At 43.8% G+C, this 16,560-nt stretch overlaps 1 protein-coding gene across 3 annotated transcripts in view; it reads left to right on the plus strand.

Annotated features, from left to right (window-relative positions):
- NSG2 (neuronal vesicle trafficking associated 2) overlaps positions 1-14,734 on the plus strand; it is a 41,736-nt gene extending 27,002 nt beyond the window's left edge. For all 3 annotated transcript variants that reach the window (XM_029998017.1, XM_029998018.1, XM_029998020.1), the window contains exons 4-5: positions 11,068-11,178; positions 12,759-14,734. In XM_029998017.1, the coding sequence (XP_029853877.1) occupies positions 11,068-11,178; positions 12,759-12,950 (303 nt within the window). In that variant the 3' untranslated portion in view covers positions 12,951-14,734. The remainder of the gene's footprint in view (positions 1-11,067; positions 11,179-12,758) is intronic.
- Positions 14,735-16,560: the final 1,826 nt, after the last annotated feature.

A 16,560-nucleotide genomic window follows, 5' to 3' on the forward strand; every position in this document is an offset into this window, starting at 1 on the left:
TAGCTTTTGTAAGTCATTTGCAGCAATAAAGCTTCGCATTGCTAATTTAAAATGGAAAGGCTTTTAATTCTTAAGTTACCCAAGGGACACTTTGCTCGCCATGTCCTCACTTTGTCTTTGTATGAAGCACCCACATAAGAAGAACAAGTTTTTTAAGAGAAATGAGTGTACTGGACCATGAATGCTGCCATATTATTAGCTTTATTTCCTGACATGTGATGGTAGACATAGATGCTGAAATGCATGTGAATATGTTGACCTTCTTGAAGGAATGAACTTCCAATTGATTTTTTTTTTTTTAACCACAATAGTGCACTGAACAAAGGTATTTTAATTTGTGCAAGCTTGATCTTCGATTTTGTTTTATCTAAGAAGTCCATGGGGCTAGGGAGTGGTAGGGGCAAGTTATCTTGTGCCCTGGCATATAAATCGCTTAAATTATTCGGGGCATTTTTAAATCCAGTCTTCTGTTGTTGATGGCTGATGAGGAAAATGGTAAGTGTCACATGTGAAATCAAAATATAAGAAAGTGATGGGAGAAGCAAATACACAAGATAACATGCCTGGAGGAATACCATTTTGTGCCTTAGCCCAGTACATCGATACTCAAGTCTGAAAGGTTTGCCTTGAAAATTAAGCCTGTGGAAGAAGGTAATTTCATACAGCAAACAGACCTCAGCTTTTCCCTAGAACCAGCTTGATCCTTGGCTGTGGGATGGTGTTGGTGCTTGGGTGGTTTTGCACACACAGGCCCAGAAAAAGCCAAGCTTTTGGGGACTTAGGTGCTTGCAGCTTTGGATGGGTTTTGCAGGAGTGTCTGTGAGTACCAGTGGGGAGCAAGCTGTGGAGCTGGACCTGAGTGTGTGTCAGGTGTCAAAAAAAGCCAGCAGCAGAGCAAGGAACTCAACCTGCATTTCCCAAGTCTGTTGCCATGTGCTAATGCCTGGACCCAGGACTCGGGGCTCTTAATGCTTTCCCTGCACCAAATCCAACATGAGGGAAGCGAGGAGAGGGGATGATTTTGCATGTATGAGACTCTTCAGAGGTAGAGTCTTGGCAGGCAAAGGGTAGGCAAGGAGGCATTTTATTGATGACTTGATTTATCTTGTATTCCTGTTAATGCATTTTAAAAGGGCCCTTGATGAGCTGAGGCATCCATTGTCATGTCCCACGTGAAGTGACCAGAGGAATTGTCACAGCCAAGACTTTGCACAATGCAATGGGAAATTGCAGCATGTCACTGGTGAAGAGTTAGCTGTGGAGATGATGTATCTGTCTGCTGCAATCCCACTAATTGAAAAACCATCTCAAATTAGTGATCTGGAAGGAAGCCTCTTCCAGCATTGCTCAGCTCATGAAATGGTATGTCAGGTGTTATTAGGACCATGGGTTTGGGAAGAAAAGCACCTTTATAAGAAGTGTTCCTGAGTCACCACGCTTGTTTAATTTGGGGATTTTGCTTCTTTTCTCTTGAAGGTAGCAGTGTCACAGAAATAAGAAGGGAAAGCTTATGATAGTTGAAAAAGGAAGAAAATATTCTTGTAGGAGGAGGGGAAAAAGACCTTTAAACACCTCTATGGTCTGCCAAAAAGGCTGTGTATTTATTTGGTGTTCCTAGAAACAATATTATAGCATCTCAATATACCAGCCTATTCTGATGAAGGATTTTTTTTATGGCATTAAATGTCAGAAAAGAAAAAGCAAACCAGAGATTTTTATTTACCTAAGTGGAAATTCACAAATATTCAATGGTGGAAGCATCCTTGTTGAAAATACCATTTTAGAACTTCATTAAGGAACAGGGGCTTGGAAACCGAGCCATGAATTTTCCATTCAAGGGGTTTGACTTGGCACAGAAAGATGTCATGCAGACCACAGCTGGCACCAGACACAGTTAAAAAGATCTGAGGCTATTAGTGCCTAAACAGCCACTAGAAATTATATTACATGATGGAGACTGGCTAATATAATTGAGCCAGCTAGTTGTTGTGTACATAATTTAATTATTTGACAAATTGCTTAGAAACACGGTGTTCTTGTTCCACAGTCGTGCTGCACTCAGTATTACAAGGTTCAGAGCAGAGGAATTGCTGGTGGGTTCATAGTCATCTCAGAAGACAGACATTTCTTTTTAAGATTTGCAAACTTGCGAGAGGTTCACTGGTGTAGTCGTGGTGGGGTGGTGTATGCAGAGATGGGTAGAGCCAACAGGGACGTGGCTGGGATAGCAAACTGGCTCAGAGACAGCTAATGCTGTTTCAAGTAGATACCTTTGAGGCTTTAGGGTAGTTGGAGAAATGACCCTCTCTTTTCTCTACTCTGTGAGTCTTTTGGTCTTTGATTGCTGGGCTGTGTGGGCTGAAAGGAACCCATGAAATAGTGGAGCAGATGTGAGATGTTTTTGGACCCCAAGATTATACCATCCTCATGGATGGTGTTCAGTGTTCTTAGGAGAATTGGAGCCAAATTGGTTTATGGTTATGAATTCTAAGATAAAGGACCAACCCCCCCCCCCCCCCCAAGCTTCATGTAAGAAGCCATGCAGCACTAAGGAGTGTTTTCCCATAGCTCTGACGATCTAGATACATGACTAAGGACATTTCCCTCTTAGAAAGCATCTCCTAAGAGATACTATTTAAGAATCCGGAAACCATCTGGAATAAAGCTGTGCTGTAATAATAAAGGACAAATCCTACATCTTCTTGAACAGTACCAAGCAAATATGAAGACCCAATTGTGTCACTTTTTTTCAGTTAGCCTTTCAAAATTTCAGAGGCTAAGTTGTTGCCATAAAATCAACAAAATCAGCAACTTATTACAAACAGATTTTTAACCATCAGGAGTGAAATGCCACTTTTGAAGTGCAGTCAAATCATTTTTACCTGCAGAACGGATCAGGCTGTATAACAGGGTGCTGGGCAATGCACCACACCATTTCTTTGGCTGAGTCTAAACAGTGGAGCATCTCTTCTTGGAGTGTCTTTCAGACTCCTTATCCACCTGGTCAATCCGTCCGAGTGTCCTGTCAGCCTGTGGCTCCCTCCCTGCCTACATGCCTGAGTTTTCTTACAATAGCAACCTGGATTCAAATGATGGGGTGATTCACACTTGGATTTCATCCTGGCATACAGATGGGAGGCAGCCAGGATAGGCAGCTGGATCCGGGAGCTGAGAAGTGCTCCTGAGTCTTTCACTTTAGCTGTAGCTTTCATGTTGAGATCTAAAGTTGTCAATCTTACATCTAATTATCAGCTGGAAGAAGTTAGGGGATGAAGGGGAAAAAATTATGCTCCTGAATTTTTCACTGTCAAGCAGAAATCCTTGTAGTGAGATCATGAATGTATGAACATATACTGAGATGCCCTTACAGCTAAAACTTTTCTACTGAGCAGCAGGACTTCTGGGACTGGCCCTGTGACAAATGGGTTGATGATTTTGTGATATTTTTTTTTTTTTCTTGCAAGTTAACTAGGTTGTCAATGGATTGATAGGTTTTCAGGTGTAATGGCATTGCCATAAGCTATGGAAAGAGCCTTGTTGCCTATCCAAGCATAGCTCTTATGCCTTTCTGTGAAAATAAACTTGACGGAATTTCTGCCAATTTCATTTATAACAGATTTTGCCTCATTCAGAGTCTGTCTTCTTCTACAAAGAGGAAATTAAACCCAAGACAATTTCTTCAGCTGAATTGCCTATTAAAGGCCACAAAATTTCCCAATAGCCAGCAACATGAAGGTATCTTGGAGAACCGGACGTGGCATTGGTGGTGACATCCTTTCCTGCAAACTTGAATGTGAAGAGGGTGAGACTGCGGTGCAGGAACGGACAGAGGCATCTGGCTTCTGAGGTCCCTTATTCACATTACAGCTGCTAAGACTAGGAAGACTGTGCAGAATTTTGTAGGGATTTTTCCATGGTAGATGATCTTTACCTGGGAATTAAACTGGTGTCCTTCATGGTAACACACAACTCTACACTCTGAGAGCATTAACTCTTCTCTGCGTGCTGCTTGTCTGGCTGGTTTTCCTGTAGACAGCAATGCTTTTCCTGGTTGTGGCATCTTCTTGGCTGTACTGCTAATTTGAGCATATATAAGCATATATATTGCATGCTCTGAGCAGTGGGAAAGGTGTCCAGAGTCAAACATTTATTTGCCAGGTTTAGAAAAAAAATCATGCTTGATATCTAAGAAGTACCACCCACGCTGATGAAAACCCCTGCTTGCTAGCATCTCATAAGAGTTGCATGAGCACGGAGAAGATATTCTGTGCTGTTTTCTTCAGATAGATTGATAGAGATCACATCATCTGTTTGCATCCTTAGAATTGCTCCACTTAGGTGGTAAATGGAAGGTGGTTTCAAATGCCTGGGCACCTGGGGTTTGTGCCTGATCCACAAACAGCAGGCGGTACTTGCCAAGTTCCTCCAAAGCTGGACTGAATGCAGCTGTTTTCCCCCCAAAGAAAGGGCAGCACAGTGGTTTTCCAAATGAATTTTAGACAGCAGATGATAAGATTGCTGCCTGAGTATGAGCAGTGATGGGTTTGAGTTTTAGTAGTGGAGCACAAGGATTGCAGTGCTGTACCAGACTTGCTGACCATCTCATTTGGAAACCCATTTTAGTGACCCAGAGGCAGATACATCAGAACAATGCGTGAAAATCCAAAATGGCCAATTTCTTACCCCTCTTAAGACACCTGAGCCTACAGAAGGTGCCTACTGATTCTAGTGTCCTGTAGGAAACTAAAGGAGATTTAGACACCTGACTGCCTTTGTGGATCTGGCTCTAAATGACTGGTTCATGCCATCAAATACGAGAACTCAGTGAGGAAAGAGGGGGCTGTGCCTTTTGTTTTATTAAGCCCTACTTCAAGCCATGTGGAGGCTCTCCATACGAATGTCTCGTCTTTTTGGAATCTTACTGACCTCCTTCTGCTGACCATATTGTATAGAGTAAATCTGTTAGATTGTGTTTAGTTTCATAGATTAATTGTGGTTTGGGTTAGAAAAAACAACCCTTTACTTCTTCAAAAGGTGTTGCTTCACAGTTTTGTAGGACGTTGTCTTCTGTGTTTCACTGTGAGGTGGCTTGCATTTGAATGCTCATGTTGTTTTCTCTCCCTACCCAATTTTTTTTTTTAACCATTTTTATGCTGAGTCCTCACAGGGTGCGACAGCATCAGTGGAGCCTGTGAAAAAAACATAAAGGTGGAATGACAAGCCCTGACGCCAGGGCCGTGATTATAAGTTATGTTCCTCCAGCTGCTAACACAAGTAATATGTGGCTTAAGTGGGAACAAAACCACACCCCCCACAACTCACCAGCATGGGTTGGATGCTGAATACTAATAGGGAGCCGTCTGCATCCAGTCCCCACTGGGAAAAAAATATTTGTCAACTCAGTTCAAACAGTGCATAAATTTAAGGGAACTGCCATCTGCTGACAGACCCTTCCCCCACCTACACTGCCTGAAAATCATTCCTTATGAATATCTGCTCTGTGCAATAGTATTCTCATCAACCTCTGTTCAGGATCTGCCTTTCTCTGCTTCTTTTTCCCCCCAGGTATTTCCAGAGAGTTCAGGTTTCCAAGGACTCTAAGGCACCGAAATACCTCACTGGTTTGTGTGACAGTACCAGCCCAATGCTGGTGTGTAGCTACCTGCAGGCTCTGCAGCTCTGCAGGTTATCAGTATTGCTGTCAAAGCCCCTAAGGCTCGATTTTTGGAGGGACCAGCAGCTCCCCGCTCTCGTTGACTTCCATGGGGAGTGAAGCGTGCGCACCCTCTCTGAAAACTAAGGGCATAAACCAGAAAATTTTTTCCAAGGAAAACAATAAGGAATAAAAATGTAGAAACCTTGCAATGGAAAAGGCTATTAAAAGAATGCCCTGCTGTTTGGATGTGGCATTGTTCTCTGGTTTGCTTTTAAAAAAGGCTTTTCATTGTAGCTAGAGAGGGAAAAAGGGAATTTTTGATGACAATAAAAAACATGGGCAGCTGTTGAAATCAAACAGAGTAGGAAGGATACTTCAATGGACAGCATGAAAGCCAGGTTAACTGGAACACAATTGCAATTAGATATCATCTCACTGGAGCAAAACCTAGTGGCAATTTATGTCCTGTTGCCTGATGAGGATATATCTTTTTTTTTTTCTATCCGTGCTGTTGTGAAAGTGCACGATGTACTTCATCTATGGGAAAGGTCGGGAGGAACCAAGCCAAGTGTGCTGTTGTTGATGGGAGGTTGACATCATCTTTCATGGATTTTAAGGGCCTCTTTCTATGTTTTGTGGAGGATGGGGAGTTTTTTGGTGTGGTAACGATGTTCTCTCTTCTCCATTCCAGCAGACCCTCCCATCCTAAGGGAACCTTTGGGAATCATATAAGACTTTGGGGAAAGGGTAGACAATCGCCCCCTTCTTTTACCCACTCGAGCAGTCACACATGACAGATTCATGCCTGCAGCACTTCTAGGTTTTATCTACTCACTAAATTTTATTTCCCCTCTGTGAGTGTTTATATTGCTTAGAGACTGCCAAGGTTCATGTTAATCATAAAAAAAAGTGGAGGTTTATTAGGTATTGCAGCTCTGTGATTCTTTGGTGTTTGAATGTTAACGAAGCTTTGTATGCTCTGGAATAGCTAGAGAGGTGGATCTTAGCTCTGGCATGGCAAAATATCCAGGGGTGGATTTTTGTTACCGTTCCTCTGGGTTTTAACATTTTACATGACATTTAATCCCAGAACAATTTTACACTATGTATCATCATGTGTAATATTGTGTCATGCTGTAATTTTGCCAGTACATGAAACGGCAGGAGGGAGGTGAAAATGGGCTCAATTACACCCTGGAGGGAGGGGATTGCTCAGCAGAGGGACCTGCTCCTGGGAGGTAATGAATTGGGTGTCAGCACTCTGCCAGAGCAGAGTGACAGAGCAGAGGGGAATTTATTATTTTTAGGGGCTCAGTGGGCAGACAAGAGGAAAGGAACCAGTCAAATCGCATTACTAATGGTCATTTCCATAGGCTGTGCATATATGTGGGATTTAACAAAAGAAGGGACATTCATTCTCGCTCCAGACAGCTCAGTTCTTTCTTTTTCTGAAGGCTGAAGGAAGAACTTGGCCATTTTAACTGGCTCAGAGTGAGAAGCCTTCAAAGCAACTTTGGTGGCAACTCTTGGGGAAGGCAGACACAGAGTCATTCCAGGTGAGGGAGACCTCTGACAGTTCAGGGATATTCCCTTTCCGCAGCCTCTTCTCTGGGTGCAGTCAGCCTTGGTGGATCCCTCTGGGATGGAGGAAGCAGTGATGCAGAGGGAGAGAAAGGAACCAAGTAAACATTAGGGCAGGAGGAATCATAGCACGGGGTGTATGCATCCTGCTGGTATGCAGCTCTTGCTAGCCCTGATGGTGAAGGTTGTATTTACCAAAGAAAGCTAGAGGATGAGCAGCTGCTTATTTCTTAGGAACAAGAGGTACTTTCTCACTGAGTTACGCTCTATGCATTCCCAGGTGGCATTTGGTGTAATTTCATTGCCCTTTGTCTCTTCCTTTGCCCTCAGCACAGGTTTGTTCCTTCAGCTTAACCCAAGCAAGATTTCTTTTTTCATTGTACATTGTATTTAGGGCAGAGCAACCAAACTGGAGAGCTGATAATTCCTTATTTTCTGAATTTCTAGCCAGGGCTGCTGTCTAAGCATTGGCTTTCGTAGAGCAAGATGTATGTATTGCTTTAGTGCCTTCAAACTGACCTCAAAGGAGACTTGTGTCATTGTCATCTTTGTATTACTACATAAATTGTTATTGGAGGAAGTACCAGGCCTAACATGCTTCCCTTTTAAATGGGGAAGAGTTGATGAACATGTATTCTACAGGGGGAAATGCTCTTCCAGGCAGACCTGGCCTGCCAGACCTGAATTGTGATGGGTCTTTATAGAGAAGGGACTTTTTTCCTCGGACTCCTGTTGGAAAAAGTAGAGAGTGTTGGCATACTTAATCCAGGAAGTCTCTCCTTTTGACTATACTTTTTCAAAGTGACTTTTTTCATTTTTTCAGGTGTAATATAACTTCTTTTGGGGGCAGAAATGATGGTAAATTCCATTTTCATCTCCCTTGAATCCAACTGAGACTTCTTCCTTTTCAGCACTATGAAAAGGCATATGGCTCCCCCAGGTTGGGAACCCATGGCCTACCATAAAGCTGGTCTGAAATATTTCTATTCAAACTTGCAGGCAAGTGTGCTTTGATGGGGAGGAGGGGGAGCCCATATTTTCATGGTCAGACTAGTGCAATTCATACAACTGTACGCCTTTTCTACCAGCTACCTTTTCAGCACACCAGGACTCTCTTAACACTTGTTCTCTTATGAGATCCAGCAGTAAGTGCCTCTACCTCTGCAGCTGCCTTTTCCTTAATTGACCCATTTTGCAGCAGATTAGGCCCCAAAGAGGAGGTTAATATGAGCAGTTATTCTAAAAGGCGGGTTGGGGCTTCAGTGACCTGTTCATCATTGGAAAAGCCTGTTAGCCCCAATCTTCTTACCTTTTTACACTTTATTCTAAAATATTCTGACTTAACAATGACCTTATGAATCTCTCCTTCTAGATATAGTCTCCATACCTCTCTCTTTCCTGAGTTTTGAACTGGATGTGTTGGGTCAGATTTAAGGCCAGGCATGCAGATTTACCTTCACTCTTTCTTTTTGTCTTAAAACAGCCACCAAAATTGTAGCCCTGGATCTTCCAGCATTGCAGGTGGCATTGCCAGGGCTGCTTCAGCTTCTCTGAGTAATAGTCCCAATGTGCTGTGTGCAAAGTAGGAATACACCTCACCAGGCAGGGCATCTTTCTGCAGGATTGGTGAAGGTGGGAGGTCTTTTCCTGCACTGCAAGCAATTACAGTGGCCCCTTTAAGTTCGTGCAGGGATTGCATATCATACAGGTTCTCAGAACTACAGCTGCTGCGATGACTGAAGGAGAGAATTAGAGCAAAATTCAGTGTGAACCAGTATTAAGCAATTAGTATATCTTTACTCATAAAGTATTACTAATATTACATAATGTTATTGTTATATTAATAATATTATAGTGATGAATTCTGAGATATGGCCACCTTGCTCTTTATTAGTTGCTGTTCCTAACAAACCTGTCCACTATACTGTAGGAATTATCCCTCTATTTCCCCACTTTCTGCTATCAGCAGTCTCCTATACATTACTTAAGGAACAACCTCTGCCTATGCCTACTGTTCAATTTCCTTGAACACCCATACAAGAAAATAAAGAGGATTGTGACATAACTGTAACAACAGAAGAGTGGATGAACCCTGAATGACTAGATGGACCTGAAAAATTTGTGGCTTTTCCTTGCTAGGGCAGTAAATTATAATGATTGCCTTTAGTACAGGTAGGTGCAGCCCTGATATTGGGATGGGGGCATGTTTTTGAGGATAAGCACATGCATGGTATGGTGGTAGCATGCCTGCAGACAGGGGCATTAGCCGGGGTCAGGCACACAGTCCCTGCCACATCCGACCACTGCAGTTGTCTCAGTGGATGGCTTTTGATGTGACCAGGGAAAATTTGCAACCCTGGGCTCAGCTTCTAGTGCCATGACGAGAAGGTGGGATTCTGAAGCTGACAGATTGAGGTTGTGAGTAGGAAAAAGCCCATTGATCGCTATCCCTTCTGTAAGCCCATGCCTGACCTCAAACTTTTTCTGTAAGAAATTCCTCAGCGTGAGCTCTCACAGGCTCACCGAGCACAGGAACATTGCAGCCGCTTCCTCATGCAGGCAAATATCCTGCAAAATGCGTGCTGCTGGTCACAGTCCCAGTGAGCCAGACCAAGCTGGGGAGCTGCCGCAGCTCCCTCCCCATGCTGCTGGCCATGCAACAGCTTTAAATGATTCCCCTATTGCTGTTCCCAGCCCCATCACCTCTGTAAGTGAGTTCATTTGATTAGCAACTCTAGTTTGCATGGTAACACTGGAGCCCCAGGGATTATGATATTTTTTTCATGCCAATCCAGATCAGTGTGAGACAGCAGTCTCGACAGGATGTGTTGCTGTAACTTAGGCAGTAGAAGGCCAGAGCCAGCTATGCTGCAGTTGCGGAATTACCAGCTGGGACCAAGAAAGCTTTGGGGAAGGGGAGAACGAGAGTGCATTTGGGACCCTTGCTCAGTCCTTGGGGAGGACACAGCTCAGCTAAAATCAAGGATCGGGGCCTCAGTCCAGATATCTGAATGGGGCCAGGAAACCTGCTGTTGAGTGAATTATTTAGGACCTGGAAGGGCTGGAGAGAAGGGAGCTACAGCAAAGAAACAGAATGGTGCAGCAAAGTAACTTGCTGGGAACGAGGAGAGGGGGAATGTTTGAGCCCCAAAGAGGGTATTGTGTCTGGTACCTCCAACACCAGCATCTGCTCTTGGAAATGCTGCGGGATTTACATGCTGGGCTTTGTCAGTGGTCGGGGTATTGTCCTTTTACAGCTTTGATAAACAGAGAAGGATTCCCTTTCTCCCGCCCTCCCTTCTGCAAGGTACTTGAGGCAAAACTTATCCTTGTTGCATCGCCCAGAAGGCACAAAGGGATGTGTGCTACAAAGGCTTCATTCTTCCTACCTGCTCACCTACTTCTGCTATCAGAAAAGCAGGATCTTGCCATGGTTATAAGGCAGCTTATCTGCACAGTTTAGACCCCGAATGTGGACTCTGGCTGCCAGTGGATCCTGCTGGGCCAGCAGCTGATGCTGCTGGTTGAACAGCTGAGAGCATGGGAACACAAAGCTGAGAACACCAAATGCCTCAGCAAAATCCATGCATTTGCAAGGGGTTAAATACAGGAATGTGCACTCCTGAAGGTCTGCAGGGGGGATGGAAATTATGTGAGAATTCAGGGCTATTGGATCTAGCATTCATTCAATTACCATGCTTAGTTAAGTACTGCACAGTGGAGTGAAGACTGCAGTCTGTTAGGATGGCTGCTACTATAAGTCATTTAATTATGAGGTTGCTCATATGCCATTTTAACATATGTAGAGTAACGTTATCCCTCTTTTGTAGGTCACTATTCTCATAAGTCTGGCTCTTGCATTCCTTGCCTGCATAGTGTTTCTTGTGGTATACAAAGCCTTTACTTACGACCACAGTTGCCCAGATGGATTTGTTTATAAGGTAAGAAACTTCAGACGGATGGATTGCCTGAGATAACGATAGACTCTAATTGACTACATGGTTACAGTCTAGTCTGCTTTTCTGACCAGGCCAAACAGAACATTTGGCAAGAATGTGTTGAAATGGGAAAAGTGTTATGGGAAATGTGGACTTGCATCTGCCTCCATCAGCTACTGTTACACTGTAATTGTTGGGATTAGCATTTGGTGAACACTACAGACAGATGTTCAGGAACAATTCCTCATATTCGTGAATGGATTTATTGCAGCTGGAATCCCGCGTTTGCTTCCCACACGTTCAAGAGACTGAATTTTATTGGCATACATTTTAATGCAAAGAAAACTCCCAGAGTGCTGGCACATGTGTCCTTTGTAAAAGAAATCCGAATTTGCCTGTGTAGTTCATTTTTAGGTGCTTTTGAGCCTCTAGCAAGAAAAAAATCGTGTAACTTAATTGCTAAAACCCCGCTGCCCAGGGATTTTATGTTGAATATTCACAGAGAACTATTTGCCTCTTCTGTTGAAATTAAAAAAACCAACCACAAACGTTTGCAAAATAGTTCACTGACTCCTTACTGTGAATAAAGTCGTAAACTCACAGGAGTCTTGACCACACTGGGGATAGTCTGTGGGCTGGAAAATAGAGTAAGGATGTTGGTGTATTAGTCATTGTGAGTTATTCTTTTAGGTTATATAAAAATGAAGTTCGGACAGAGTCATGAATTTCAGAATCAGATCCAAACCAGAACTTCTGAAAAGATTGAAGGTTTTGGACTCAGATTTCAGTTAGTCACACTGAACTGGGAGTTGGGGTATCTCATAATTTAATAACAATTGTACCTGGGGCTCTTTGTGTCCTTGGCGCTACTTCGACTCCGGTGAATACCAACCAGTCCGACATTTGTTACCATTTGATTGCTCTTTTACAGCTGTTGCAAAGCGAATTGTTTTATCTGTGCAGTTCTTAGCACACAAGTGTGGGCACTAGCGCAGCGGAGATGCATGGGCAGTGTCTGCACAGACAAGAAGCTCTGACAAGGGCTGGCCGGTTGGGCTGTGCTTCCTACCATCCCCAACCAAGGTGGTCATCCTACAGGTCAGAGATAACACACTGTAACAGAGCAGCACCTAAGCAGCTTACTCTGCCTCTGCCTGTCCTCTACTTGTCTGAGGATTGATTCTGGACTTTGCTCTACAGAGCTTTCAGTCCAGCTCGTGGTAAGAGCTGCTCAGCCAGCCCTGCTAGGACTCCAGCAAGGGGCCTCCGTCTCTGTGCATGCCAGCACCGTACCAAACCAGTCAGACCTTCATTTTACAGTCCCCATTTCCCATCCACGGATGAAATCAGCCTGCAGTCAGGGTTGCCAATAGCAACAGGTTTTGAAGGCTGATGCCCGACTCTAAACTTTGTGCATTCCCACAGCGCTGAAAGGCAGTCGGGGCTGCGCAGCAGACGCTCTCGCTGCAGCAAGTCTGAGTCAAATGTCATCCGTGCGAACAGCTAACCATGAGATTTTTAAAGTGAGAGCCTGAGGCTGATGGGACCACTGTTTACCTCTCTTGCTTTCTCCCCGCTTCCAGCACAAGCGGTGCATCCCGGCCTCGCTGGACGCATACTACTCTGCACAGGATTCCAACTCCCGGGGCAGGTTCTACACCGTCATCAGCCACTACAGCATGGCCAAGCAGACCAGCTCCCGGGCCGTATCGCCCTGGCTGTCTTCAGGATCGGTAAACCACGAAGCCAAGGCTGCCAAGACAGAAGGTCATTAAAGTTAACGAGTGGTGACAGGCGAAGTTGGAGGGTGGGGGGACAACACCATGTCTATACTGCATTGCTCTAGCTGAGGGTGTTGTGCTAACAGCACGACAGGAATAAATAAAACCCAAGTGCAGGAGTCATCTTAATGGATATTTCTTTTCGTGCATTGTTCTCGTTGATTTGTAACCGAGTCGAGCTCTTGTACAAAGGCATGTTTGATGTTGACTGTACCTTACAATGTAAAAATATTTTTAAATCATTGCTTAACTATTTGTTAGAAAAAGAAATTAAAAAACAAAAAAAGCAATTAGATAAACAGCCAGAGAGAATAAAAGCAGCAAAGAGAATCCCGCAAAGTTTTACCATTGCTGGAAAGCTGTGACAGAAGCTTAACATGCAGTGAAGGAACAGCTGAAATCCTTCCGAGAGAGAGGGTAGAAAGAACTTGGTACAAAGACATTGTGCTGCTGTTTAGCTTGCCAAAGGGGGGATATTTTGCTGTCAAATTGAATCTAGCATCAGTGTTCATTTGCTGACAGAGAAATACAAGCATTCCCTCCTCCCTCAAACATACACACGTGCAAACACACATGCACACACACCCCTGCGCAGTGGCCTAGGTAAATCCAGAAAGATCTAGGCATTCGTAATGAGCCGCCACTGTGCTGGTGACCTTGGCTGGGCTCTGAGGCTGAAACCCTGGTTGCTATTTGGATATGGAGCAGGATGGAAGCAGACAGAGGCTGCTATAGTGAAATAATGAATATACTTCTGAGCACAGGACTAGGAGTCAGGAGATCAGGGCTTTATTTCTGCTTCTGGCACGGATTTCCTGCATGACCTTTGGCAATTTACATGAGGCTTCATCCTTTGGGACCTCTCCTGAGGGTCACCAAGAGACACAGAAATGCCATTATGAATTGAGGTGCCTCTCGAGAGTGGTGATAGTATAGAACAGTATTGAGCCTCTAACTTTTCAGCCCCTAATTTTCCCTTGCCCATGAAATGGGATGATCCTACTTCCCTTCTTCAGCTTCAGATACTTCAGTATTTAATGTCATTCTAGGTAATTAGAGAGGGATGGCTGTAGGATGTTCTCAGAGTACAAGGGTCCCATCAAGTCTCTGCTTGCAGACACAGACCAGGCCCCAAGCTTAATCCAGTCATGGCCAATGGAAAACATCCTCTCCCCACAAATGGCATGTGCAATTAGTGCAGATTGGTGGGATTTAAAAAAAAAACAACAATTCTCTTTTTTCAGGGCTGCAAGCTGTTGCTGCAAAGCAGCTCTGCTCCTTGGTAGCGCAGGCAAGGTGAGACTGAGCAGGAGAAGCAGCGTGCACAGGGAGGGCAAGGTTCACATTTAACTAAGGCTGCTTTTTCAGATTTGTGGCTAGACTGGGATGGAAATTAGGAACTGGCCCCTTCTTCCCCTGCATTGGGCAGTTTTGTCCTCCATTTCGCATACATAGACACTAGAGGGTGTAAATGAGGGCAGAACTCCTCAGTCCTAACAGGCATCATGATAAATAACTGTATAGTGTAGCTAAAAATGTAGTGCCAAATGCCATTGTCTGATTTCCTACCCTTCGTTCCCCTTCCACCTGTAAATTCATTTCTCACTGAAAATGTACAAACCAACCCCTCCACCAACAATCAAAACTCCAGCAAACCACTGAACAGTTTATAATTTTGTGGTGTATTTTTTGTCAGTAGGTAGCAGAGACTGAAGTATTTTTTGGTGTAATTCTTGAACTTTTCTGACGGGATTAAAATAAAGCTAGATGTGACTGAGCATCTGTGTGGCTCCGGCAGGTTTTTTTTTTGGCGACTCGTGCCATGGGCTGGGAGGTGGTGGGTGGCAATATGTGTGTGCCAGGTGCTGCCGAGTGTGGCTGCAGCAGAGACTGCACCTTTGCACGGGACTCAAAGTGACTCTGGCTTTCAGGAGGCATTTTCAGAGCTTGCAATTTTCCCCTTTAATGGCAGGGGGATTATTCCCTATGTTCCTGCCCATTTTTCAAGTGCAAATAGAAAAATAGTAATTAAGACCAAGCTGATCTTCTGTTGGTGATGCTTGACTTTACAGAGGGACCTCCCCTCCCTTCCCATTTTAAGGCCAACCAATAATAGAAAAATCAGCTGGCAGCAATGTCTCTTTTGCCATCTACTCCCGATGCAGGCATTCATGTGTGCTAGAGCAGGCTCCGTAAGAAGGGCTGTTACAAAAAGTAGCGCTGCAGAGAAATACAGCTGACAAACCAAGAGCCACAGCTGAACTTTGAAAAAGTTGAGCTGTGTATCCAAACCCTGCAGCTTGGTTTCTAACAAAACCACAACTATATTCATCTCACATTGTTCAGAAAGCAGATTGTATTTCCTCAAATCCTTCAACTCTTAGAAATGGAATGATACCCTGGCATTAAATTGGCTCATTCCCAAAGGCTAAAGAATGTTTTATAAAAACCTTTGGATGGCTTTCCTTCCAAAAAAAGCGTATTCAGAGTTGTGAAATGGAGCTACCGTAGGAGAGAAACCACTCTGGTGTTAGAGGTCACCACCAAGTACTTGTGAAATGTATTAAAAAGGATTCAGCATGCTTTGCAGAATTGAGTCACAAGATAATTTGATCATGGTATTTCTATTGCCACTTTCCCAGTAATACTGTAACTGTATGTTTACTGTAATCTAAAAAACCCAGGAATCAAATAATTTGAATTAAAAGGTTCTAGCTATTATTAGATAAGTGAGTCAGTGGGGATAACCATTCCTATTTAATAAAAGATCAAAATCTGTATGGAACAGAATGGAAAAAAAGACCCAAGGAAGACTCATGGGAGAGCAAAAGAAACCAAACCACCCAAATCCAGCTGCAATTTCCATTACTGTGAATGTTGTTATTACCGTTTTTGTACAAGCTGCAGTAGAGCTTCCAAGATCAAGCACGTATTTTAATCACAGTAACAGAGAGAGTAAATTGAAATGGTAGTACATCTTCTTATTTCAGTCTTTAAAAACCTTCTTCCAAGTTGATCATATGTTTTCAATGCTGATTAAAGTAGCATATTGGTGATAGTACAGTCTCATCCTGGCTGTCATCTCTCTGTGAAGTCTAAAGCTTCTGACTGGCTCTACAGAGTAGTGTTTTTGTGAGCTAGTGCCTGGGCAAGGGCTCAGTCTCTGCTCTGAATGGTACTGATGCACAAGAGCCTTCCCTCTGCTTCTCCCAACATTTACGTGATGGCCAAGTCCAGTCAGCTCCAACCTCTTCATCTCTAACTGATCCTGCTAAAGCATGAATGCCTTTGGGTGATCTCCGTTACACTAGATTGCTGCAGTGGGCTCAGATTTTGAATTCTCCACCAAAATATGCTTGTGGATCACTGAGACTGGAAGAGCTGATTTCTCTTCTGAGACAGTCATGCAGGAGGTGGGTGCCTGGAGTGTTTGTTTGTCCTAGCTGGAGTGGTAGGAAGGGACTGAACAAGAAGTGTCAGCACATGAATGAGCTCATCTTGCGAGGACAAGGGCATTCTGAACAGGCAGCAATTCTGTGGAATGACTGGCAGAACACGTGGGAAAAAAAAAATAGCTTTACTAAAGGTATGGTGATGCCATGAT

The sequence above is a fragment of the Aquila chrysaetos genome, chromosome 22, assembly GCF_900496995.4.
Source record: "Aquila chrysaetos chrysaetos chromosome 22, bAquChr1.4, whole genome shotgun sequence".
Classification (NCBI taxonomy): domain Eukaryota; kingdom Metazoa; phylum Chordata; class Aves; order Accipitriformes; family Accipitridae; genus Aquila; species Aquila chrysaetos.